The following is a 27,270-nucleotide window of genomic DNA, read 5'->3' on the forward strand; positions in this document are numbered from 1 at the left end:
TTTGACTCAACTTTGAATATATATACGTCCATTTTATTCCCTTTTTCGTATGGATGGTTTTTATTCTCTGTGTATGCATTCCTAATTAAATCTGTGGGTTTTTAAGGGAGATTATAGACACCCTGTATTTAAAAATACAGAGTGTCTATAAGTTAGTCACCTGGTTATAAAAATTTTATTGTAATGGGCATTATAAAACGGTTTTCTGCACTTAATAAAGCAATTAAAAGAATTTAATATCACAATTTATTATAACATAACCGCACCTCGGTACATCTCTACATGGCCACCTTTGGTAGCCCGTGGAATCTCAAGACGGTAGCCGATTTCATACCAAGTGTTTTGAAGCATCTCTTGAGAAATGGAAGCCACTGCCTGTTCAGTACTGTATTTTAACTCTGTGATGTTGTTAACCTTTTTGGGTACATTTTGTCCTTTAGTTAGTCTCATACAAAGAAATCCATAGGTGTGATATCCGGGGGAAGAGGAGACCATGGAATGGGACCATCCTTGCCGATCCATCGTTTAGGAAGCTTTTTTTTAATTAAGGAAATAACCCTCCAGAAAATGTTCACCAGCTGAAGATGGCGCTGACAGAGGAATGGACGTTGTTACGCAAGAACTTATCAACAACATTGTTCTAAATATGGACAGGCTGTGCAAAGCCTGCATCGACATTAGGGGTGGCCATATCTTCTACTGAGGACCACTTCTTCCCTTTGTTCCATCTTTGACAGTGATGCATCTGTATCATGGCAGCCAGTGCTATGTTGCCATTTTTGAATCAAGTCCCTCTGTACCGTGTTGTTTCTTTCATCATTTATTTATCTCACGAGGTTCCTTTGGTATGCTTTTCCCATATTCAGGCCACTCCTGTGAGAAGCTACAGGTGAAAACCTGACTGGTCCTTAAATTTTGCACACCAGTGTATAAACGTGAGTTGTCAGTTTCTCAAGAGCAATGAGACAAATATGATAAAACAAAGTCATCTATTATACAAAACTACTTACAAGTATATGCCTAACTGGCATTTATTTAATGTATTCATTTTTCTAACTCGCCTCATATTTCTTTTCACAACAGCAATCCATAAGCTAACTTAATACCAACAATTCCAGATATCTCTCTTAATTTAGCAATATCAATTCTCTCTACAACTTCGACCAATAATCCAACTCAATACTAAACATTTCCTTACAATTTTTTGTAATTTCTTCAACTTCAACCTCACTCTAAAATAATCTCCAACTTTATCTAAGCACCCTTTCCAATACAACACAGACTTCTTCTCTTTCACGGTGGGGTTTCTTTGAGCGGATTCCTTCCAAGGAGTGAGTGCGGTGAAGTCTCTCCTCTTAGTTGAAGTCTGCCATATAGCTCTTTCAGTACGATCTTAATTCGCGAATAGGGGTTTATTTCACTAAAGAACTGAAAGGTTGATGGAATAATCGTGGGAAGGAACTATACGTTTCGTAGAGTCAGGTGCTTTTCCTTCTTCAGTAGTTAGAATTATTCACCTTAGAAAAGGAGACCAAGAAATAGTGCAGTAATTAAACAGTTATTAAGTGAATTATATTTATAAGTTTAATTTTAAATCACAGTTTGGCACTCGAATTTTCATAAAATGTAATTAGCAAGATCACCTTTTTAGTGAATCATTCTGAAATAATATTCCCCCCAAAACGTTTTCACTGTAGTAACTTTCCTTTAGTTATTTTAAGTGTTAAAATTAATTTCACAAAGTAATTCGAACATGCAGTACACACTGTGTAATCCTTTCCCTGGTAATGTTTATCTCTTAAAATATTTTTAATTACCTTCAGTGTCGTTAATTGGTTGTTGTAAGTTTCATCGGCAACTTAGGCCATATTGCGCCAGAGTATCCGGAGGAAAAAACCCATGCCACCCTAAACTGAGACCGACTAACTCAGCCACTTTATGAAAAGACCCATGGGATACGGGATTTGAACCCAGATCTTTGTCACCCAGAATAGGATGATGGTGATTATACCAACTCTGCTACCCGGCAGCCAGCGTACGCTGGACAATCTGACTCACCTTCCCAATGGTGGTGGTGGGTAAAATGGAGTCCCACTAAGGGTCCTGCGGCCAAGTAGCCAGAACCTAGAAAGGTATACCATTTCTGTGTTGCCTAGACATTTCAAATGAAATGTATATACGAGTATTTTATTGTAAAATCATCAGTTATAATTTTGGATTTAATTAATGTTAATATTAATCGAAAGCAATTTTTTAAAAAAAATTAAAACGCATGGATATAAAAAGCACAAGTTTAGAAAAGACCTAAAGAGGTCACTGTGTCTATTTATCGTATAAGGGAAAGGAAAAATGTAGTATTATCATACTTAATCGGTTTTATTAAAAGATAGATAAATTATACAACTATGCATTTCCGTTTGTATATTAGAGTTTAATAAGAGAGCAATTATTGGAGGAACACCATTAAATAATGCTTTAAAAAGCAATCAAGCCTAGGAATGGTACTTCCTGTTTCTGTCGATAGATGGCAGTTCATTTCCCAACTTGCACTCGACTTACATCCAAGATGTTAAATCAATGAATAGATCGACACCAGAACAGAAAGGAACTCGTATTAAAATGCTTTTTTCTCTGATTTGAATGTTGTGCGCTTTATTATGGTTTCGTATCATATTTTAGAAATCTTTTTTATACTTAAGGAATATAAAGAAAGTTTTGTTCTTCGCTATATCATTCACTCTCGTATTTTTAGAATTGAGAAATTTAAAAGATTGTTCATAAATCACTCAGTAACAGTGGGGTGGGGATGAATAGGGAAAACAGATTTTTCAGTGAAAGAATGAGAACAATCTTGATGTTTGTTTACTTCCTTTGGTTTTATTTCCGGTTAGAGTATAAAAGCTGCAGGTGCAAGAGAGCTATAAAACATTCTGTACAAGGGCAGGCAAAAATCTTCGTTTTGTACTTAGCCAAAAGCAAAAACGGTTTGCTGCGAAATGTATCGATGTGCATGTACGCGGTGAATTTTTATTTATCATACCTTTTCTTTTATTTTCACTTTCTCAAGTTTCAAATTTTTCGTGCCAAGAACGTCATTACTCTTAGAGAAAGGTTTTAAATTTTGGTTGGCAACATTAAATACTGCAAGAATTGTCCTGGAGTTCTTGAATGGGACTTTTGACAACAGGGTGGTTTTTAAATTGCTACCCTGAAGTGACTTATTTGGGTTCCAATATCACTGGATTTAAACCAATGTGATTATTTGTATTTCTGCAGTTTTTCTGCACCCCTCATTGCTTGAGTTCCAGCCAGAATTTGTGAATGGTCCCAACCAAACAATAACATAAAACATTATAATAAGACAAAACTGGTATATAACGTAAATAATAAGATTTAAAAAAAAAATAGGCATTTAATCTGCAAACATAAGTGAAGAGGAACCTTCTTGATTGAGCTTTCAGTTAAATCTTGAGCACTGGCGCCAAGAAGGCTTCCTTATGTGCCCTCACACGTTATGAAGTGGATACCGTCAGCGCTATTTTAGTGTGGGAGTAAGAGAGCAGTCACCTGAGTTCGACTGCGTATTTGAGGCAAGGTAAGAATCCCAGCAAATCTGGTATTGTTCGAATATGGCACACTTTGGGGAGAATTTCAACTTTGTCAATGGACGTAACGTAAATGATGGATTTCAGATAATCCCACAGGTGAAAATATAATGAATTCAGATCTGGTGAGCCAGCAGGTCTCCACAGCACATTCATTATCAGAGAAATTCTTATCCAAATGGTCTCTGGATCTCGCCTTAAATGAGGCGAAAGTCCGTTACGCATAAACCACATCCGACGTTGGAGCAAGAGAAACTTCATCCAGTAACTCGCGGTAATCAGTCCTCAAAATATCAGAAGAGGATTCTCTGATTAACCTTATAGGCAAGACAAAAGAGCCGGTTAAGCAGAACCCATTAATTCTTGCCCATTAATATTAAATAGCTGTTGGTGCTTTGACTGGATGATGGCACGCGGACTCTCTTCTGCCCAGGCATGAGTGGTGCGATAATTGATCACGCCATTTCAGTCTCGTTAGAAAACGACACGGTGAGTGGAAAAGTCTTTTCCACTCACCGTACAAAAAGGTTCTCGTGGTGGAACACAAAGGTTCTCATGGTGGAAAAATTCTCCACAGAGTTGCATGTCCTGCGCTCTCTACTGCTGCTGTCCTTCGGGTGCTGTCATTAGGATATTCCGTTACGTGATTCTGTTGCTGATTGGACAATCGCCATCTGAAACTTGCTTGTTGAATGATACTGTATCTCCAAGATGCACTTCCATTTTTTGATTTGTTGTTTAATTGTACTTTATCTGCCCAGAGACCAAAAGGATTTTTTCACTATGTAGGTTATGGATCACATAAAGGGCTGTAATTCGAAAATAAAGTGACTTCGGCCATATATTTATATAGATGTTTGTCTACAGGTCCTGAATAGATCCTAAACGTATGACCCACGATAAAGTATACTCAACCCTGCATTGGAAATAACCGTCCTTATATTTTGGATATACTGGCTTTGGACTTTTAACAGCCTGACTGCTTTATAACTTGAAAGGTATTGAAGTGGGTACTGATTGCACTGTTTTTAATTGTAGAAATTATGTTTTCATCCCACAAGAATGAAAATCGACATGGGATATAAGAAATTTATTATGTATTGATGCTTAGTTGTTCGTGCATATTGTAAGATATCCGACACTATCGCATGGAAAGGCAGGAAGAGGATGAATGGTTTCTGTTTTACAAGAACATATTTGAGTCAATATGTATTGTGTGAAATTTTCTTCACTGCAATATTACACTTCGCGATAAAGGATACTGCTGGTCTTATGTGGACGTGGGTGAGCCCATAGGAGAGTTTAACAAAGGTGACATGAGATTTTTCGTTTTTATGAGCAAATATCATAAACTACGTACTTATACAGTAGATTGTCTGTGTAGTTTGACTGAGGGCTTTAATACGTAATCAAATAAGCTTTGGGGATTTATACACACCAAAGAAGCGAGATCAGTATTCTTCAGTGTTCGGTCGTTGGCCTAAGCACATCATTATCTGACTGGTAGGCTTGCTTCACCAATGACGTCAGAAGCGAGGGTTGAGATGCAAGTGTTGTAGCGACTTTTTGTGAGCAGTCGTGGGAATTTATTTCATCCCTTTTTATATGATTAATATCCATAAATATACTACTTTGGTTTCCAAACAGTCTACTCCTCCCGTGCCATACAATGCAGACCTGCCAATTACCAATCACTTTTCAGAGAAGAATCTTCAGAATTGGATGATGAATCTGCTGAATAGGATATTTGTGTTTACACCTCATAAGCCTCAAGTAAAGCGCCACATTTTCCTAATCAGCAAGAATTGGAAGATACGAAGAGAGACCTGATTATAACCAAATCCACTGCATAGTTTTGATATCTCGTTTAAAAAAATTGAATCTAGTTGGTCCCGGTTACAAGGTTTCATTATACAGAAGAAGACATGCCACCATACCACTTATGCACGTTTCTTACGCTGTTGCACAGTCCCTGTGCTACTGTTTTGATTTGATTGGCTACTCTTCTGGATTGAATCATCGAAACCAATATATATTAGTCTTAATTCAGAAGAGTAACGTCTTTTCTTAGACAGTTCAGTTAAACTCTTCACTATAACTATCGATTTCTGTTTGGAATCGATGATTCGAAAAAATCGGCAGTTGTACGTTCCTAGAATCTTTCAATTGATTGTGCATCTAAACCAGTAACCCCAGCTTGGCAGGAGGCGACTCAGGATATTCACATTCATAAGAATGGAGTATGAACTGAAGAGAGAAGAATGACTTCATGACCTCATGAGGCAACCGCCTTGCTAGTTGAGGAATGATACAACTCTAAAGGACATTATCATGGTGAATGTATATATTAACAGATTTTACTAATAATTTAACTGAATATATTGTTCCAAGAATTGTAAGTTGACACCCAGCCAGTTCATTGCGATCTAAAAGTTTTGACTAATTTTTAATAACAATAATAATCAGAAACATCAATAGTAATACATCAGAAGCTAGCGAGGAAATACCAGAAAAATATTCTCAATGAATCTATACTCTCCATCTCTCTGATTCTGAAAAACTTCTTTTAATGGTTCGGCTGGATTCTTTAAAATACTGAATTACTTTAAAGGGCTTTGCTTAAGGCTCACACCGTTCTTCCTGGGGAGACTTTAACATGAGAAAGTTTGTTTCTTAATAACTATCAAGCTTTATAAACTCTTCCCACCTGATTTTTATTTCCAACCTTTTCTTAATCAGTTGTGAACAGCGTTATTAAAAGTTAAAGAACGCAATAAGAAAAAGTTTAAGGAACTTTTTATCAGTTGCTATAGGAGAATGAAATGTAGCACCCCATTTCAAAAAATACGTTATTAAATTTAATAGTATTCCAAGTATAAAAGCGATATGGATTCCCTTTTTAAATAAATCACTGAGAGAGGGGATTTGAGCAAACTGAATGGCGGTAGAATTTTCAGATTGTAATGAGACACAAAAATTGGCAACTGGGGAGGTATAAGGGGCAAACTCTTGTACCTTCTGTAAGTGGGAGGAGTATGACAAGAGGCTTACAGGTTGCATAGACAAAGATCATCATTTATTGTTTTTCGGTTACATCTTTTGGACTTTGCTAATACCAAATAGTAAATAATAAAAAGGTTGGTCGTTTCATTCTGTGAAACAAAGTTCTAAACACCTAACGAAGCATCTTGTACTTTCAATCAATTGTCTTACGTGATGAGATACAAAATCCACTGGATGTTTCATGATACTGAGAACTAATGAATGATTTCACCCACCTTCATGCTTTATCTCAAAAAAAAGGGGGGGGGGCAATATTCTATCTGTGCTCACAATCCGTAAAGCTTTTAAAATAAAAGAGGTATTGCTTCTGTTTCAGCTGTTTGATAGTTTTTATTAAAATGGATCATTTAACTTAATTCTAGATATATAATGCAAACGACATGTTCGTTTTCACGTTCGCATGGTATGATGTTAGGTAAGTGCCAAAGCAACTAAGGCTATGAGGCTTCAATTTATTAACTGCGTGGTCTTCAGTAGTTTTGCTGTTTGCTGGATAAAAACCAGTTTTCGGAAGAAAAATTCATGCAGAGGTCAACTAAATCAACCACATTGTGAAAAATACCCTAAAATTTTAAGTCAAAGTCCTGAATACGATTTGATTTTCAATAATTTGATAGTTCCAGAAGCATCTTTTACATTGGTTCGCTAACTTTGGCCAAAATTCCACTAGAGTTTAATGTCTATTGAAATTCTCGCGTGGCTAATAGTTTTAAATGTGTCCCAGTCACTTTGCACTAATAGACACAGCTTTCAATACAAGGAGCAGAAAAGAGGAGGGGGTAAGTGTAAAGGGGAAGTAGGTAAGACTTGCATTCTAAGTCCAGCGCACTTAATTACCCGCTCCTTTGTTGTAGCCGCACTTTATTGAACCCACCAGTGCAATAACCGTGCTTTCTTCTAATGCCAAGACCGTCCTGTACGGAGGTCACCCGCTATAGGAATGAATGATTAAAAATCAATATCCGCTTTCATTCAGCTTGCCTGAGATCAGAGTTATTGTGCTCTTAGCATCTGTCTCGTGCGACTAATAACACAAGCAGCAGAGGTTTGCAGCTGTCGACCTACACTGAAATAGAACGAAGAATTAGCTGCGAGTAAAGTATAAAATCGAATCCACACCCCACTACGAAGGCTGTCACGGATAATGGATTCGCATATTTCCGGGAGGTCAGTCAACTTAATTTGTTGTTTATTATAATGACATCTGCTTGATGGTAAACAAGAAGACTGGATTATAGACACGCTTTATGGAAGTGGGTACTCGCAAGTGGGAGTACCCACTTCCTTGCGAAAGTGGGACGTGCCACTTTTGCAAGGAAGCGATGTTGTGAGTCTGCTACCCTGATACCTCATAGCCTTAGTTGCTTAGCACACACCTATCTTAGTGTTCATGATTAAGACAGTGTTTTACTGTTGCTCAAAAACTAAGGAACAAACTCAATAATCGAACATAAATGGAGTTCAAGAGCGACCAAACTGTGAATATTACCATATTGATAATCCATGGTAATATATCCTAATGCATGCTATTTCTCTGTGGTGGTTTCAATACAGACGACATCGATTCATCATGCCAACAACAAGATGGTATGTTAGATGCACTGATGCCAGCTTAGGGATAGTTCTGAACCTCTGACTGGCAACCGAACTGTCTCTAGAGCATCCAAGGAATTCTTCTACTGGATTGAGGTCTGAGAACATGATAAGCCATTTAATATGGCCGTCCACTCCCTGTGAAGATATTGGGCAAGCTCTAAAAGGATTCCATGGGGTGGGAAGAGGTCCCTCGATAGAGCGTTGGCTGTTCAAGAATTTCTGGACGAGGTTTTGAACATGGTTTTATGGAAATAAGTCAATACATGGTTTCCAAAGAAAGTCTAAGGTTTAGGCAGAAAAATCGTATGCAGCTGCTTTTCTGAGAGTGACTAAGTCCCGAATTCGAATCTAGTTGATGCAGAAGCAATTTTTTTTTATATTGGGCACGTTAGTCGGAATTTGAATTCAGCCGAACAAACTGACCGACCATTGGACACAATTTATAGAATTATTGACTCCTCATCGCATTAGATGTTTAACTAATTTTAAATAATCAACGTGATCCTAAATTTGAATTGTGTTTGTTTTTAACTTTAATATCAGCAGGCAGCAACAGTTAATTTTGGGGAAGGCTGAGGAAAAATTCCAGGTTTTAAATTTTTCAGTTCATGTTCGTACACTGAATTAATTATTATAAAAGGCAGGCGTTTTGAAAACTTAAATGACAAAATGTGGACTCTAAAGAGATGTTTATTTACAGTAATTTGTGCTCAGAGGAAAGATATTGGGAGAAAAACCTTATAATAAGATTAAATTGGTCATTACTCACTTTGTTATTTTCACATTGCCAGAGTCTCAACGTGTTTAGGTCTTTTTATAACCACTTATAGTCCTTTACAATAGCAAAACATTTATTTGGATAAAAAGAAACTTTTCTGGCAATCTTCCAGATGAGGCCTCAGCCTCACTCATTACGTGTTTTAATATAATTACACCTCTGTTCACTGGTTTGGTTAATAAGCGCCCAAGTTTATAATTAGCTGTGCTCTTCTTGTCGAATGTAGACATAATGAGTAAGAAGCACTTAGATAGTTCAGAAGTTCTTGTAATTAAGTCCTTTGAGTAACGAATAAAAGTATTTTCATAATAATAAAATAAACAAAAATATCTTTATAATAACAACATTTTTATAATAAAAAAGTTAGAAAATAATTGTTATTTTAAAACAGTTTTTTATAAAAATATTTAAAAAAAGGTTATTATTATATTAAAACCACATGAAAATTAATAATATAGTTTATTAGACTGTACTCCTACATTACTATACATTAGGGTGACGTTTCGGGTATCTTACCGATACCAGTCATCAGACCAAGATGTTGACAGAGTTGGTCTGATGTTTTAATATAATAATAACCTTAATGGAAAACAACTACGTAGTGTTCTTTCCTAACTATATTTTAAATAAAATTTTCTTTAATTTCGAAAGAAGAAATTTGGTATCTTCTGGTTAAGCTGGTGTCTTTGAAAATTAAGAAAAGGAAACCTCTTAAAAGTGACTTTTACGGGTTGTGTGTTAACTTTCAGAACTTTTCATTATATGATAAGCTGTGAACGTCCGCGAGGCGTATCGTCCCTTAGATTTTAGAATTTAAACTTCTCAACAAGAGTTGTGTGTTCTTTTCCGAACTTCGACAGGTATTTACAACTTTGTTTCCCAAAATGAAACGAACTATTTTTGGTATCTACAAAACAGATAGGAGGTATGGTTAAGATGAACTTTTTCTACCAAGATTTTGAGATATTTACATGATATGAGTGTTTTTAATGGTTATTAAGAAAAAATGCCTTCTTGAGAACAATCCTTTTCTCTTTTCTTTTAAGAGCCGAGGGATGCCGTTCAGCATCAAGCGGTTTACTATCCATCGCAGTTCCAGCCTGCCTGCCCATTCACAAAAAGCTGACGGAAAGAAGGGTGAGGCTCAAGATCACGCTTCAGACAGCAGATCTGTAAAGAAATCGTCATCCCAAGATGAGCGCAAAGCAAAATATTCTCGCTCCCGTGGTATGCCAACCAGCCAATCAGTGGACACTGCTGAACTAAGACGCATAGGATATGCTCTGCCCGCGGTGCCTATTGATATAGACTCTCAACGTCCAGATCCCGACTCCCAAGACAGACCTCACATGGCCCATAGTGCTCCGGAATATTCACATCGGTACGCTCAGTCTCCTTACGGCACTCTGCCTGGGCCTCAAGGTGATCGCCAGAGTGCCAATTTACCAAGTAGGTGGCGCAGTGCAGGAAAATCCCGAAGTGCACCTGACCACAGAGCAATGTACGAACAGGTGGTAGGGGGAGAAGTGAGAAGGGTTGTCGTGCGCAGAAACGGCGTCCGATTTCAAGGTGAGTGATCAAACTATACGTTATGCCATTCACTTTTGCTGTTTTTTGTTACCAATGAGTTATGTAGCGTATTCAGTAGATGTATCAGACTCACAGATCCTTCTTATCTTCGATAGCTGTTGTTCCCATGTTACGTTCATTAAGCATAAACTGTGCGACGAAATTAAAATGCCCGACCCTTAAAAAGAGTTACATCCACCTCCGAATTTGCATTCTATCTATTCACCATTCTTGTATCCAAAAACGTAAATAATTTAATTTAAGAGAATGTTTATTTATTATTATTTATTTATTATAGATTATTTATTATTATTTATTTATTATAGATTATTTATTATTATTTATTTATTATAGATTTTTTTATTATTATTTATTTATTATAGATTATTTATTATTATTTATTTATTATAGATTATTTATTATTATTTATTTATTATAGATTATCTGTTGAAAATAGGAATATAAATTACTCACGAAAAGAAGTAATTATTTAATTATTGTTTTACTAGGGCGAGTATAATACAATTTTAAACATTTTATTAAATCTAGTATTTCTTTCACCTTTTTTCTTGTAGCAGAGCAAATATTTCATTATTTAAACGAATACGAAAATACTTTTAGAATAACGCGCAATACGCATGCGTAGAAAGATCACTTCTATTAACATGGATTCTGATTAATGTGTCTTAAATTACTGAACTTTTGTCGACATCCAAGGGAATTCGACTTATTCGCTGAGAGTAAGGTATTATTTTGGTAAGTTGCCCACGAAAAAGCTTTTCATGTACTGATATCAGAAATATTTATTTTTTAATCAGCCATTTAAATTCTCTATTATAGAAAATTTAAATTTAGCATCATGGCGAATGAAATATAGTGTAATCCAAGGTTTTTAACTGCATGGTGTTTTAGGAGACCAAGGAATATAAAAATAACGCGTATTATCGTTTTTTATAAACATCTATACAGGAATGAACGAATGAATGAGTAACTTTTTGCTCATATCGAGTTTACAATAAGGTATAATGTGTAATTTAGAATTGCGTTCTTTTCGATTCAAAATAAACTTTTCTTCCGAAAAACAAAAATTATAAATAAATGTACATTTACCTCCTATTAAATATCTTTTTAAAATCAAATAATACAGAATTAGAATATAATACAAATAATGTACACATTGCTGCCGATCTCTGAAATTTTTCAAAATACTGTGCATTAGAAGTGATCCAAGGCATGTTTGACTGATGTTTATTAAAGGGTGAAACGCTAAACCACGATTCACCGCAGTTATTCCCCCCCATGTAGGTAATTATTCCACAGGGTATTTTTGCATTTCCCAAGGAGTAATGTTCATTGGTCGCCTATAATCTGCCTTTCATGTGAAGAAAAGCCAAATTGCATTTTCCTGTTAAATGAATGTTACTTAGACTTAAGTAGATTTGATGAAATTCCTTTGGGATTGTAAGTCAGATAAATTTGGCTTTGAACGTACACTCGGGTTCGAGTAATGACTGGTTTAACAGACGTCTAAAAGGCACTGGGATCAGGGCGTCTAGGAACCACTAATGTACTCAGTTTGCACAGGTACACAACTGCCATCTTGGGTATTGAGACAATGATGATGGATGCTGCGCAGATGCCGTGCGTGCTGATAGTTCTACACTAGACAACAGTTTGTGTCGTCTGCTGCAGTAAAGAACGTTAAGCGGTTATACACTCCCTATTGACAATGCAGCGTTAACCGAAACAGCTTTATGCGAGATAAGTTTCTTACCTATTTATCAATAGATTTCTTTATTTCATTGAACAAACGACTGTGCATACTGATGGCTGGGCATATGGGCACTTTTCCGTATAATCATCCATTTTATTTAGGCCTCTGTCAGAACGTGCAATAATTTTTCATACCATTGTGGTATGCAGTTACTTCGCATGCTTCTGTCTAAACCATATTTTCACTGCCTTTTTGATTTGACATCCGAATTGACTTGAAACCGTTTTAATCAGTTGTCAGTAACCTCCCAATTCCTGGTTTTCAGTAAATCATGGGCTTAATGCATCATATGAAGCAGTGCAAGGAGACGTAATGTTTTCCACAGACATAAGTTTCTCATGCATTTGAGATGAACAAATGAAATAACAATTTTTGGTATCAGATCTCTGCTGAATTCCTTCTCGAAATCTAAATTGGACATAATTCATTGTCACTGACTTCTTCTACACTACTTCTCGCGGGGGAAAGATCACAGTCAACGTATAACTTTGTCTAACGACTATTTCAATGACTTGTAACATCTTCAGAAAGCAAAAAGAGGCATTAAAGCGGATTATTTTTTGCATTGGCATGGCACAAGTACAAGTCTAGAAGAATTCTTTTCTGCAGTCTTTAATGGGTCCAATAAATGTTTTTATTAATAAGTAATGAAAGAGAAATTTCACAACATCCGAGTGCTTTATACAAACGCTAATATTCTCCAATTGATCGTAGAAGGTTTCGCTTTAGTTCTAACGTACGAGTTGTAGAAAATCCCAACCCGAATTATAGTTTTGACAAGTTAAATTAAAACTGAAGCGCATTGGGTAATGGGCTCTGTGTCAACAGTACCTCAATGCAAATATCGTTGAACTTCCATTTAAGTAGAAGACTTTTATTCGGTTGATAAGATGCAGACCCAAACATAAATGTTACATTAAATACTAATCATTTTCAGCAACGTGTTTTACAAACATTTACTTGGTTTCTGTTCCAATATTTTAAAGAAATTGAACTTGATACAGTTTTCAATATAAGAATGTAATTATTCAGTATACAGACTTATTTTGGCGTTGTAGGTCAGAAAACTTTAACATAAAGTGAAATAAAACTTCGAACTCAAAATATAAAACAAAGAAATTTATGTTGTTTTGTTTGGCAAAAGGAAGGCTTTGTTAATGTGAAAGTCATAACACAGGGCATCATGGGAAATTCATCTTGAAAGATATGCGACAATTTCGAGGTCCAGAACCATCGAATAGTTATTCTTAGAAGGGAGGAAGAAAGGAAATAATTAAAACTGACACCAAGATAATTACAACATACAGGATACATGTTTCCTGACTAATTTCATTAATGAAGATTTTCCGGTCGAGGTTATCTTTTGAAGAGAAGTATGTTAGGTGGTGTAGAAACTTTAGGGACTAATCGCCGGTCGTTTGAAGGTGTAATTTTCTCATCAGTGTTTTCGCTTGCTGTTTGGGTGAAGTACGAGTTAAACTTAGCATATATTAAATGAAGAATGCTCTTAGGTTTTAATGTTTTAATCAATGAATAATAACAATGGACTATTCAAACTCTATGTGGGTCGAATTATGACAACCAGACATATGGAAATTAGGAGATTGGAGCCATAATCATCGCATAATTCGTGAAATGGGAAGTAGATTTAAAATATACAGTGCTTTTGATTACATAAATATGCAAAAGAGGGTTTAGATAAACTGCAGAATTTCGAATCTTTTCAAAAATCGAAATAAAAATTGCTGTTGGTATCTTACATCTGCAAGCTTTTAGGATGAATGGTAGGAAAGACACAGCTTGCTTCATATTGTGAAAGAGAGTAGATACCGAGGGAGATAAATAGAAGCCGACTGTAAATAGCGCTTAATTGAATTCTAACCGGAGTGAAGGAAATTTCTCGCGATTTCCTTTGCATATGTTTCTAGCAGTAATAACTCATCCAAACATTTCGCCTCGTGAGCCTGGATGCAGTAACTAGAGTGATATATAGAGTTGCTTAACTATAAATGGACAGAGCAGAGGTCTACAAAGGTCTGTTGCTTGAAGTGTGATCTGTAGCAGCAGGAACAGGGAAAATTTATGCGGATAATTTTAATATTACAAGTCTCCTGAACGTTGTTATTTGAGACGTTTGCTTTTCTTATAAGTAGTGAGTAATTTGATGTACACTTGCAGGTTTAGATTTGCACTTTTCTCCTTAAGATCTGTACTTCTTTAACTTGATTTCCGTTTTAAGAAGGATTGAGCCATTTAATTTTTGTTTTGAGAATTTTTTTTATCTTATTTCTGGTAGTAAAGCGTCAGCGTAAGTTTGAAGTACATTAAATTACTCGAACTTCCTTGCTTTTTATTACCATAATTCTAATAAAAATTTTTCATCGGTGTAAGAAAATGAAGCATATTAAGTTTTGAAAAGCCGTGGACAAAACCAATGTTAAAACAATCAGGATCTACCAACTCTACTGCCGTTCGAAAAGACATTCAGAAGCTTGTAGCCACAGGACTTATTTAATCGTTTTCATAAATGCGAAGGATAATAAAGCCATGAGGCATTATCGTGTCTGTAAATTGAATGTATTCTATGATTGGTTTGACTGTTTTGCAGAATGAAACCCTTGTTGCAGTAAAACACCATATAATTTTTGTCCAGACCTAACTTACTCGAATACAGAATGAAAATGAAGGCTGAAAAAAAGTTTCTCCTGTCGAGGCCAGATTCAGATTGAATCCCATTTTGAATTCAAATTGAACCCCATTTTGAAAATCTTGGTTTTCATCTTCGGCTGTAGATACATGCAATATACAAACATACTTATTAGCACCTCATGACCATAGTGGCATTAATGCTTATTCCTAACAACCAGACTTAATAGAGTCATTGGCTAAAAAAATAGATACCTATAGTAGTTTGCTTCGACAAATAAATACTGTACATCTCTGGGGTCGATCTGGTGATGGGAAAGGTAGCTGACCCTTCCGATTTTCAGAAAAGTGCTATTCTTGGAATACATCTGGCAGCGGCCACAAATGAGAAAACAAAGGAAATCATATTGCATTCGCACACCATCTCAAAAGTATACAATGAGCGAAAGATGAAAGGGGGATACACGCTGAAAGGAAGAATCCGGCAGAAAGTTGGTACTCTAAGAATGCTGGAATTTAAAGCGAATTGTGCATCAGATAGAAAGTGGGCAGTAAATGACTGAAAAATTCAATTTAGCAAAGATCTATCTCCATCCTGATTATTTGGCGGTTGTTGAAGGATATAGGATTTGGTAGTGTTGGGCCTACACGAAAGCCACTTCGTTCTGCAAAATATAGAAAGATTCGATTTACGACGAGCCTCGATTTATACTTTTATTTTTTTTTTTTTTTGCACGAATGTTAAGGTGAAAGTGCGCTTGAACCACATGAAGAGGCAGACTGTCTCTTGTCTAGACTGGAAGCGATATCACGATATCATGCTGAAAGCAATTTCACTCTGCAGTGCCTCATTTTTATCTGGATCGCGATGGATTCTTTCAAGACGACAACTATCCACCGTGAAAAAGTGTATCTGGATTGTTCGAGGAACATCCCAAGATTTCTAACAGTTATGCTGGGGGCCTAATTCTAAAAATTCAAAATGTCTGGGATATATTAAAAAAGGCATTTCGGCTTTGCAGTTCACTACCCACCACAGTACAGTAACTGACGAATATCTTCTTGGAAGAATGGTTAAATTTGGAGCTAGACTCCCTGAGACACCTAGTGGAAGCCATGAGACTATATGTACAGGCTCCAATTTGGGCAAAAGGTGTCCCTACTATCAATTAAATAAAGATTTCTAATTTTTTGACCAATAAGTATAGATTCTTGTAAGATATGAGGAGTGGGGATGTACAAAGCTGGACCTTTTCGTTGACGACGTTCAAATACCAAGGCTGGTCTACGTTGTTGCTGGTCAAATTGGTCTACGCCTTTGAGGGTCAACACGATGAGAAGTCAATTTTCAGAACATCAAAGATGTATAAGATTTTTCTTATTTTTAAAGATATCTAAGAGAAGTAAGAAGATATATTTTTCTTTACATTAAATGAAAAATGTTGTTTGAATTATTTAAGGAATAACTGAAAAGTTCAAAAACTGCACTGACAAAAGTATAATTAGAGTATTCTGCATTATTGCTTGAGATTATGAACTCGTTGGCCCGATTAAGCAGTCGGGTTCAGAAAAAAGAAACCATAAAAACAGAAGCATTACTTCCAAACCAGTTGCGAACAAAATGTAATATCGATACGTGCTTCCACGCTTTAACAGATAACAGTAAACTTTAATAAATAATTATATTAGTTATGTCAGATGTTTTTCCCCTTTAACAGATATAAGAATACGCGGCTGGTAAACATTTCTTCTTTCTTTTGAAGGAGTACTTATCAACGACAACTTGCTTCAGGATATTCCGTTCGGTGGGCGATAACATAGTGGCGTTGCATTGGAATATGCCTTGTAAATCATTTCCACAGAAGCACTATTGGACGTATGTCTAAGATGGGCTGGCGTCTTCGAGAAATAATATATTTACGATAAGGTACCCGATGGTTGGATCGTCAGTACTTTAACTTTATCTTCTTCGAAAAGTTTTTCGAACGTCTTGAGTTCTGCATTTTTACTTGCAGGTAAAAAGTTCATATTTTAATACCTTATCGCGTACTTTATCTTCGAGCGAAAGGGTTCGATAAACCACTGAAGACCTTTAGTAATGGTGTGATTGGTTGGATGCCTATTTAACTGAGGACGCAATACATTTAATTTTAAGAATTTCTTGAGATGAAATTTTGGTTTTGCATAGTCACCACTTCGATTATCATGGAGGAAGAAACTGTTAGAATAAAAGAAAGCGGGTCTCCTGCACGTTACCATGGTAACATTGCGCAACTGATAATTTTTCCTTGGTACACACACGCCACAAGAGCAACGAGGGACTGTAACACAAGCAGGCAGTTTCTTTTGAATTTAGAATTCAACAAATTGTTAATTGCTTTCAATACCAGTTTGTCCAAAAACCCAACAAAAATGGTTGAATTTCTGTAGAAATAAAACTGCTTGTTAAACCTCCACATACGGTATTTATCTCCATTTTTTTTTTGAACTTCAGCTTTTCTTATTGGTTTGGGTACTCTAATGGATATTTTAGTGTTTCTCTCAACTTTTATAAGACGTTAGCGCAGCTAAAAGTTCTGAAGGTCAAACAAAAACATTGTAATTGCCAAGTTGAAAATAACCCACACCCTATTAAAGAAAGCCAAAAGAGTGCCACGTGTAACTGATTCCGAGCAGGTGAACATTTGTTTAACTTTACCATCTGACAGCTCGATGTGTCAATATCTCAGATAATTGGCCAAATATAGAAAGCTGTGAAGACACGAAGCACATATCTTATGACAGGAAACTTGTAATCAGTCTTCTTCGAAAATAGAAACATTAGAAAAGTACCAGTCTGTTGCCCATCATTTTGATATGCTTCAGAAGAAACTTTGAAACAAAGGAAAGCTGTATGCTCATATTAAAGAACGAGAAATTTTCCTCGCAGAATATGTGGAAATTAAAAGAATTTCCTGAAAAGATAAATGTATCTGAGAGGACTCATTTCTCTTTATACGAAAGGTGTTCTTCAAGAAAATTGAGAATAGCTTTTTATAAAATAATGGACAGCTATTTTAATTCAGCCTTGCTGTGATCTTTTCATCTTTGTCCCCTGAATTCTTCTGAAGCACTTTCCATCATCTTCGTGAAGTGCCTAGAAGTCATCGGGCGTCTTCTTAAAAAAAATCGCCTCTGGATTCAACAACTCACTCCCTGCTTTTAAAAAGTAGTGACCAATAAGTTCATTTTCTCTGTTGGAAACAGGAAAGAAAACGTGAAAGGGTCAGAGCTGTATGGGACACAGCTTTGATTCAGTACAATGCCCAGTGCTCTGGGCGACACTCTTCGTGACATGATGCCTGTCCTCATGATTACAAAATCACTAAGAGGCGAGAGGAGCGCTACGTATTCTGTTGGCTAGGTATTGTCATCCTGAGTTTCACAAACTTTAGATGTGAAATACTTGAAAGAATAAAAAAATAATCTTATTTTACAACAACACAGTTTAAAACTATTTAATGCAATGTCGATATCAAAGGTTGACAATGGGTGTAAAACATTAAGTTGATATGATTTTCCAACAGCTCTACGAGCGATCTCATAAGAATGGATCGGCCCAAGGTGATTACTACGAAAATATTAAAAGCAGTTTTCTTTAAATTGATTTGGTCTCGGAACTTAATTGTACGACTTTGTATTTAAGGTGCTTGCTTCTTAGAAATGGTAGATTTTTCGCTTAAGAGGAGACAGAGAGCGAGAAGAGTGCATAGTTTAACTTCAGAATGATTAAAAGTACCTTCACATATTTCCTAACTAGGAACTCCCACATATTCAAAGTTCCAATCTCTATTCTTGACTACGAAATGCGATTTCATAAAAATTCTTTATTCTATGTAATGATTTAATTTCAGTAAGTCATTTAGCAATAGAACTCATTTGATCATTATGAATTGTCAACAGATTGAAATAAAGTTCTTTAATGGTATTCAAATAATTAAATAAAATTGTCTAAAATTACTTTAAGGGAAGCCTTTTAGTGTTACGAGTTCACTAAAATCGTTATTGCTTTCACCTTTCTTAGTAATTACTGAAGAACTGTTACTACAGTGATTAGATTTGGAATAATCGTTAATCTGATCAGTGTTCATTAGCTGAGGCAATTGGTTTAGCTTGAGTACTTTTATCCGAAGACTGTTTTCAATCCACACATTGTCAGATGTCGGCTTTTTTTTTTCACGATAATGTGTTAAGATTGGTAAACCTGCACAGAAGGACCAGAAAATCTTATTAAAACCACCGCGAAGTAAAATATATTGTCATTGACTTAAAAGTGTGTTAAAGACTTTCGGAGTATAAACTTGCCAGAACGATTGGGCTGCCAAACAGAGACTGATCAATATTGGGTGAAGGTGTAACAACAACTTACACTACATGGCTCAGGTGTATTATGTGCTAGTCTTGTATCCCACTATATGATCTATTCATTTGCCATGAAGTCTTGTCTACCCAAGTTAAATTTGAGAAACAAAGAGAAGTCTGTTATATCTCTATGAATAGAGATATAGAAGACAATATCTTATTAGACTTATTCATAGAGATATAGAAGACTATATCTCTATGAATAAGATGAGTGCGGCAGCAATTCTAATACTTACTGATGTTTGAGGAGGAGCTTGTTATTGTTATTGGGTTTTAGGAACATGGGCGACTAAGGCCTTGTTGCTCCATGTATATTGTTTATAAATTATGTGTGTTCTGAGGTCGATTTTTTCTTTGCTAGACGAAAAACGCGAGTTTCTACGAGAATAAACCATGCTACCCTCTTCTGAGACCGAATAAATCAGCCACGTTGTGAAAAAGACCAATAAAAATTCCTCCCGTCATCGAGGGGATTCGAACTCAGGTGCTTTCTGCCCATGTGGGAAAGATAACGGTCCTACCAACTGTGCTACCAAGAGGGGGAGGATGAGCATTTTCCCCTTTAAACAAGGCACCTTTTATCGGTATTCATTTTATTTTAGACTTGATAGCATATCGTAATTGATGACATAATAACTCTTGTTACAGTTTGATGTGTTGGAACATAGTCCACCGGGATTCTCTTGGAATCCAAAAATATTGTCGGCATCACCTTTTCAGCCGATGATACTGTTTCTTTTTTTTTTGGAGGCTGTGAACTCAGATGTGTTTCCATTGTTTGCACTTGTTTACTTGGCTTAGCCCGATAGTGATGGATCTATGTCTCATCCGTGATTACAAATGAGGAATTCTTGCGCCGACCACGTTTTAGATTATGTGCCACACCCCATGGGAGACAACCATCCTGAAGAAAACTTAAACCGAGTCTTTTATCAGAATGTTTTGCACAATTCATATGAAATTCCTACACCTGTGCTGTTTGTGGATTGATAATTGCCCATTTACAATTACCATGTCGTGTGTTGCATCAATGTTTTCTTAGAAATCCAGCCTTTCGTGGTTGCTCACCAAAAGGGTCATCTTGGACACTTTTTCTTCGCCGTTTGAATTCTCGTGTCCATTTTTTCACAATGTGCTATGGTAACGAGAACAGATGTACTCAAAATATGCATAATATTATCATGGATTTCTTTTGCAGTTAGTAAAAAAAGCAAAATATTGATTTATGAATCATTAATGCAAAAATACCGTTCATTTTGGAGTTTGAGTAATAATTTATTGATTTATATAAGGGACCAATAACGAAACAAATTTTAATTAAAATTTCATTGTTTTTATTTCTACACGAAGCTACGAACTTTTTATATATTTTTCTTTTTTATTTTGCTGAAGAGCCTACTTTTGCTGAATGTTTATGCTGTCTTCACCACTGACACATTAACAGCCACTCCTACTGGAAATGAAATTTATGCAACTCGTCTTTATCTTCACTGCTGCGCTTCATTTCCATTTTAATGTCCTTGCATAACATTTTTAGAATTATCGCTTCACGAAAAGCGAATAGCTTATCCATCTGATGCTTTGGTTCACTCATTTATAAAATATACATCATGGTCAAATTAAAGCCTATATACGAAATCTTTCACATAAAACGTCGATAAAATGAAGTCGCAAATGTTGAAGTAATCTATACAAAATAACAAAGTACACAAAAAAGCAAAATATTGATTTATGAATCATTAATGCAAAAAAACCGTTCATTTTGGAGTTTGAGTAATAATTTATTGATTTTATGAAAGTGTAAAAAAGGAATTTTTGTTTTTCATTGGATGAAATGGTAACATTTTCCTTGGCCCGTTAAAGAGACGAGAAATCGATAACCAAAACCGTACTTAATGAAAGCACTGTGCACTCTTCTTTTCAGCTTGGAAAGTTAAAACGATCCTTAATTCTTTGGAAATTTTTTTCACTGATTATTTTGTACTGTAGGTTAAAGTACGAGCTTTTTTTGCTCAACACCTCGTAAACAAAACTCTGCATTGCCCGAAGGAAAACTTTTCTCTTTTGTTTGTTATTCTTCCCGGGGATGTTTAACTTTATCTACTACCCTCAAGCAACGTCAGCAAAAGATATTTTTGCTCTTTGTTTCATTACTTAAATTTCTGCATCCAATTATCTTTTAATCTGTTGCTAAAAACCCATTTCTTATTGTATTAATCCAATTTTACTAATCCTACTTAAATGCGATAACGCAAACGTTGTTTATATATATGAGATATTGATTTAATACACGCTGTTCGCGATTATTAATATCTAGAAGGTCAATATGTCAGTTCACTTCCATATTATTAATTTTACCTTCCTTCCATCTCTCGCCAGATTCCCTAACATTTTCAAGAAACTGTTTGCTTTATCAGTTCTTCAAGCTTCATATTTCCTTACATTCGAATCCCATCTGACAGTCGAATATTTTGTCTTTGGTTTTTTGAAAACCTTTTATATTTCTTCTTCTTCTTCTTCACTGCCTATGCTGATTACCTGAATATTCTCATCCAAATGCCCACTGATGATCCAACAACTATTATCGCAAGCACTAATAAAAGTTCAGGATGGCCTGTGTACATTTTCAGTTTTCTCTCTTCATGAAACTGAGAAAAACTGCACTTTCAACATCTCCCTCAAGAAAAATAAGAAATTTTAAAGCGTAAGACATGATTGATACTCATCGCGATCACCAGTTTGGAGACACTGAAATGTCGAGTTAATCTGAAACTACATGAGACACTGCTGAGTAAATCATGGTACTCTAAAAGGGCGTTACGATGCTTTCAGTGAACTCCACACAGTTAAGTCCACTGACGGCAACATAACACGATATACCCCATTGCTTGGCATTTGACATCATTCCAGTTCCTTAAGATCAGTGTAGGAAAGTTTCCGGGTTTCATTGACAAATAAAACAAATTTTATTTGTCAATGAAAACTTTATACATATTAGTCAAAAATGGTTAATAATTCTTCCCAAGATATTTCCTCTTATACCAAATCATCTCTTAACTGATTCACTTTTATTCATTTTACGGAAGTGGAGTGTTTGAATTTTCGTTGAGGCATCGAAGGTTAAGAAGCATTAGCGAATTGTGTCTGGAAATTTCGTGGCTACCCTTGCTGTAGCTCAGTTGGTAGAATCATCGTCCGTCCAACATTGGGTGGAAAAGGCCCGAATTGAATCCCTTCAATAACGCCACAAATTTTTATGAGCTTTTTCAAAACGTGATTAAGTAGTTGGTCTTAGACGAGGGTTGTATGGTTCCGAAAATCTCCCGAAAACTTGGATTTTTAGTCCATTAAACAGGCAAATCGACCATAGAACACTTGTAGTTACAAATGTAATATATACGGCCCAATATGGTCAAAGTCGCAGATGGGCCTAAAATCTTCAAAAACACAACAAAAAACAACACGATTCGAACCAAAACGTTTTATTATGTATTGAAACACAGAGATTATAACTACACTTCTTGTAGTCGGCTAGTTGTGTAAAATTTAAAAATTACCAAAAATGAAATCGCATATTAGTTACAGATAGTTTCTGGAAGATTCCTAAAAAATTAACAGAAATAACATTCGGAGAAAAACGCGCGATTCAAATGAAATGAAGCATTAACTAATGCAGATGGAATTAGACAGTCGTAAACCAACTCCAATCGTTAATTTCGGTCTGCATAAAACCTGCAGAGTCATGAAATCAGTGGAGCTCGAATTAATATCTCATTATCGGCATCATCGAATATATACTACTCTAAAGAAAGTAAAAAAAAGCTTGAGGTTGTAAAATACTGTCTCTTTGTCTCTCTCTTTCTTAGAGAACGTTGGTGGAAAAGATGAAGATCGTTATCTCCGGAGGGAAACAGATGCTTACTCAGCTGTTCCACTCCAGAGGTTGGAATTGCACAAGCTGTTGCTTGCCCAAGTCAGTTTTATCGATCGATTTACCAAAATGGGAAGGCATAACTTCTTACTTCTATTCTAGGTCCAATATGCAGCATTAAGATAGGGGCTTGATTGTGAAGGGAAATTTTACAGTTGAATTGATCGTTATGAAGATTAGATTCATGGACATAAAGCAGGATGCAGGAGGACTTGAGACAACATTTGAAGGATGTCCCTGATGTATATTTCTACAAATCTTCATTGCATTTTACTTTATACCATCGTTTTTTGATTTTTAAAAACGCATGTTCGCCTCATTTTGGGAAACAGTGTTGTAGATACATAGTGGATGAATACATATTCATTCTGGAAGCATTGCCTTTAATTGTAGATGCAAGAAAACCTTTTAATGAATATATTTTGTATTATATCCTCGCGGGTATTACAGTGGTTATAATGACCAGTTGCCTACAGCGGGTGGAAAGGGCCTGAGTTCGAATCCCATCAATGATGCGAGAAATTATGGGATTTTTCACAACATGGATGAGTTAGTAGGTCTCATATGGCGTTTTCTCCCAAGAAATTCGGGTTTTTACTTCAGCAAACTAACAGAAGAACCCACAATTTCAGATATAAATATTGATACCTCATGGCTTTAGTTGCTCTGGTATTAAAACCACACATACCCGACCTAACTTAACAACCTAACCTATTTTGTGTTGGTTTGAAGATTTTATTGTGGGAATATTTGATTTCAGTCTCGATTTCATATGATGGTATAATTGAATATGAAACTTGAGAGATTTCTAGAAGGATCAGGGAAAACATTCACTGAATATTTTCGCCTAATTGAGAAGATTTCGATTTGTTATGTATATTTACGAAAACATACATAGTAACAATATTTTCATCATGAATTTAAATGAAGTCAAACTTCTAAAATATTTTCCATTTCCACGCAAAATTTCTTTCTTATTTAAAGAAGGAATCACTGTTTCCGAATTTCTGAGTTTCTAATATTTCTGAGAGAGAAAATGCTTCAGTGGTTAAGTGGTAATAATTTATCAGCACTTAGAGATGATAAAAATAGAATAGATCTTTAAAAGGTTTTACAGATGCATTAACAAGTTCCTAGTTCATGAACTGCATTAATTTATTATCTCATTTATATTTGAGTGTGCCTCATCAAACATGCTGTTTATGGCATCTCTTAAAAATCATCTTTTAAGAATTCTTTTAAATTCTAAGAGGCAGAGTGCGTATGTTTTTCTAAAGATTGAAAATTCTTGAATTGTAAATTCGAAGATAAAAAAAATAAAACATGCCTACATGAGAGTCTTCTAATTAAATTCTCCAAGCAACAGGAAGAAAAACTCGCCTATTATGTTGTAGTTTTATATTCTTCAGTCTAGAAAATCAAGAAAAAAAAAGCCTTTTTAATATTTTATAAAGAAACGCATTATTTTGTTATTGCAGAAACTTAGAAGGCATAACGAAAACTCTGAAGAAATGTCTGCATGCTTTCCATTTAAAAATAATCAGCACAAAAACGAGCTGTACTTTATATCAGGGTTATGCAGTTTTCTTGTACGTTTTGAAACCCCCCTTTTTTTAGGGTGGCAACGGAAAGAGGAAAGTTTCAAACTATCATATTTCAATGTCACATTTCTGTGCTTTACCCTTAACTGCGCTTTGCGTTATAACTTTTTATTTAACATAACATTTTAAAATGGATTTTGAAAAGTTTGGGATAACGTCTGTAGTTTGAATGATTTCTTTTTAACATCATTCATTTGGCTAGTATTACATTAAAGTTTGTTTTATATATTTGCCTTTTTTGCTTATATTATGTAAACAGAAATACATTAAAGATATCAAGGCATATTTTCAAACGTAGATTCTTATTACAAATGTATTTCAGTTATTGATAAACGAGTGAATTCGTTTTAAACAATTATTTACTGATTGGTTCTTTAGAGAGAGAGAAAAAAGAGCAATAACATTATCCTGGCTAGTATATTCGAAGAAAATTTCTTTATTTTGTATTCCATGATTTCATCCGTCTGTCTGACCTTTCATCAAGCTGTTTATCGAAAAGATTTAGGTTTAATGTCCGTATAGTTGGGTAAAAGTCTAGACATTTTCACTGTGTATCCATCGTCGTATTATTTTGACTTATGTCTTCCCGCGCTCGGTTGCTTGTCACTGTCCTTCCACATCGGTTGAAAAAGCTTGGGTTCAAATCTCACACCAACAAGAGGAATGTTTGTTTTTTCACAGGGTTATCGCGTTAGTCGTGTTTGGGCAAGAGTTGTGTGGTTTTCATCCCAAAAACTAACAATAGAATATACACATCATATTAAAGACGTTTTATGGCCTTAGTTTACTTGATGAAAATCCTAAACAACTAACAAATCTCTTGCATGAAAGAGTCTTCCATCTCAGTTTTACCCAAAGAAACTCTTGATTTTATTTCATAGAAAGTCCTATCACTCTTTAGATGGATAGAGGGGCAAGAAAATGGAGATTCTAATGGGCTACCGCTTATATAACGCCAACCTAGTGGAGTTTTTTGAAATTTTAAGGATATTTAATTCTTATTTGTGCTGCGATGGAAAGTTCTGAAACTAATATCTTAAGAAACGACGCTTAATGAGCCATTAAACAAGCAGAGATCCAACGGATTGCTTCCATTTATTTCGCTCATAAACGTGTCTGACTGAATTTAAAAATAATTGCATGATGGGTTTTTTGGAAGATAATTTACAAATAAGAAAAGAAAGCAAACACATTCCTTTTAATGTAGAATAAAATATAGAATTGTAGCAGAAAGGAAAAACTACCACACAAACGTTTTGTTTCTGCTGAGTGAATTATTTTTCCTATTAATCTTCGCCATTGGTTTTTTGTTATCGTGACATTTAACAACGGCAGGAACCAAATTAAGATTTCTCCTTCTATCAGAGACAACTCGGAATTTAATTTCTGAGCATTGTTTCCTAATTAATGGATACATGTACGTATTTTAATCGAAGGAGAATTAGATTGACCAAAATTAATTGGGTATTTGAATAATCGAGAGTTTTCATTTGCGAATGTTTTTCATTCCTTGGATTGTCAACTGTCTCCAGCACAGAAACATCATCTTGGAAGTCTGCATTAACTAGAAGAAATTAATTGCTTTGTATTGTCGGCATTTCATCTGAATCAATACAGACCACTCAGACAAAGCGTTGTAGTCATTGTCATGGCAGATTTATTCATTAGTAATGAATGCAAGGAATTATTCACAAGAAATTTATTTTTGTTCTTCTGACCCGCTGAAAGGATGTTAATCAAACTGGGATTAATTTGGACCAATTCTGGTATAGGTAAGAAAATTCCTCAACTGTTTTTGAAGTAGTGGTGTGTTGTTTGAAATAGAAAGTTTTACCGCACAAAATAAGTTGCATAGCAACAGCTAGTTTGGCTGTTTATAGTTTGGCTGTTTATAGTATTTACAATGAACAAGTGTTTATGTTGAGAAACTCACGTGTAGAAAGTAGAGAGTAGAATGGATGCTCTTCCGGTGCTGGTTATACCGATACTTTTCCCGAAAACATGGTATCACAGCGATGGATGGATTGTGATCAATCACCGTAATTCTTAGATTCATTTTCTGTTCCACGATGAGTAGCATAAGCAGTGCTTAGATTGTCAGGCCCTTAGGTTGTTCGTTGGCTAGTGAGCTGTTGATTGATGATTTGTTTTCTACAAGATTCTGTCATAAAGACATTTTGGGTAATCGACATCTGGACCTTGTGCATTGAAAGATAAAGGAACGCAAATTCCTGCTATCTGTTACATGGAACTGATGAAAAGTGTTCTGCGACAGAAAGGTATTGTTAGTAAGGCAAAATATGCGT

General features: G+C 35.5%; 1 protein-coding gene across 3 annotated transcripts in view; it reads left to right on the forward strand.

Moving 5' to 3' along the window:
• LOC150090971 (zinc finger CCCH domain-containing protein 10-like) overlaps nt 1–27,270 on the forward strand; it is a 1,521,236-nt gene that overhangs the window by 409,100 nt on the left and 1,084,866 nt on the right. For 2 of the 3 annotated variants that reach the window (XM_090373667.1, XM_090373676.1), the window contains exon 2: nt 10,089–10,611. In XM_090373667.1, the coding sequence (XP_090229793.1) occupies nt 10,089–10,611 (523 nt within the window). Of the gene's footprint in view, nt 1–10,088; nt 10,612–27,270 lie in introns of those variants that run through there. The other variant, XM_090373700.1, reaches the window with a different exon arrangement.

The sequence above is a fragment of the Mastigoproctus giganteus genome, chromosome 1 (assembly GCF_048544385.1).
Source record: "Mastigoproctus giganteus isolate SK-2022 chromosome 1, ASM4854438v1, whole genome shotgun sequence".
In the NCBI taxonomy this organism is placed as follows: Eukaryota; Metazoa; Arthropoda; class Arachnida; order Uropygi; family Thelyphonidae; genus Mastigoproctus; species Mastigoproctus giganteus.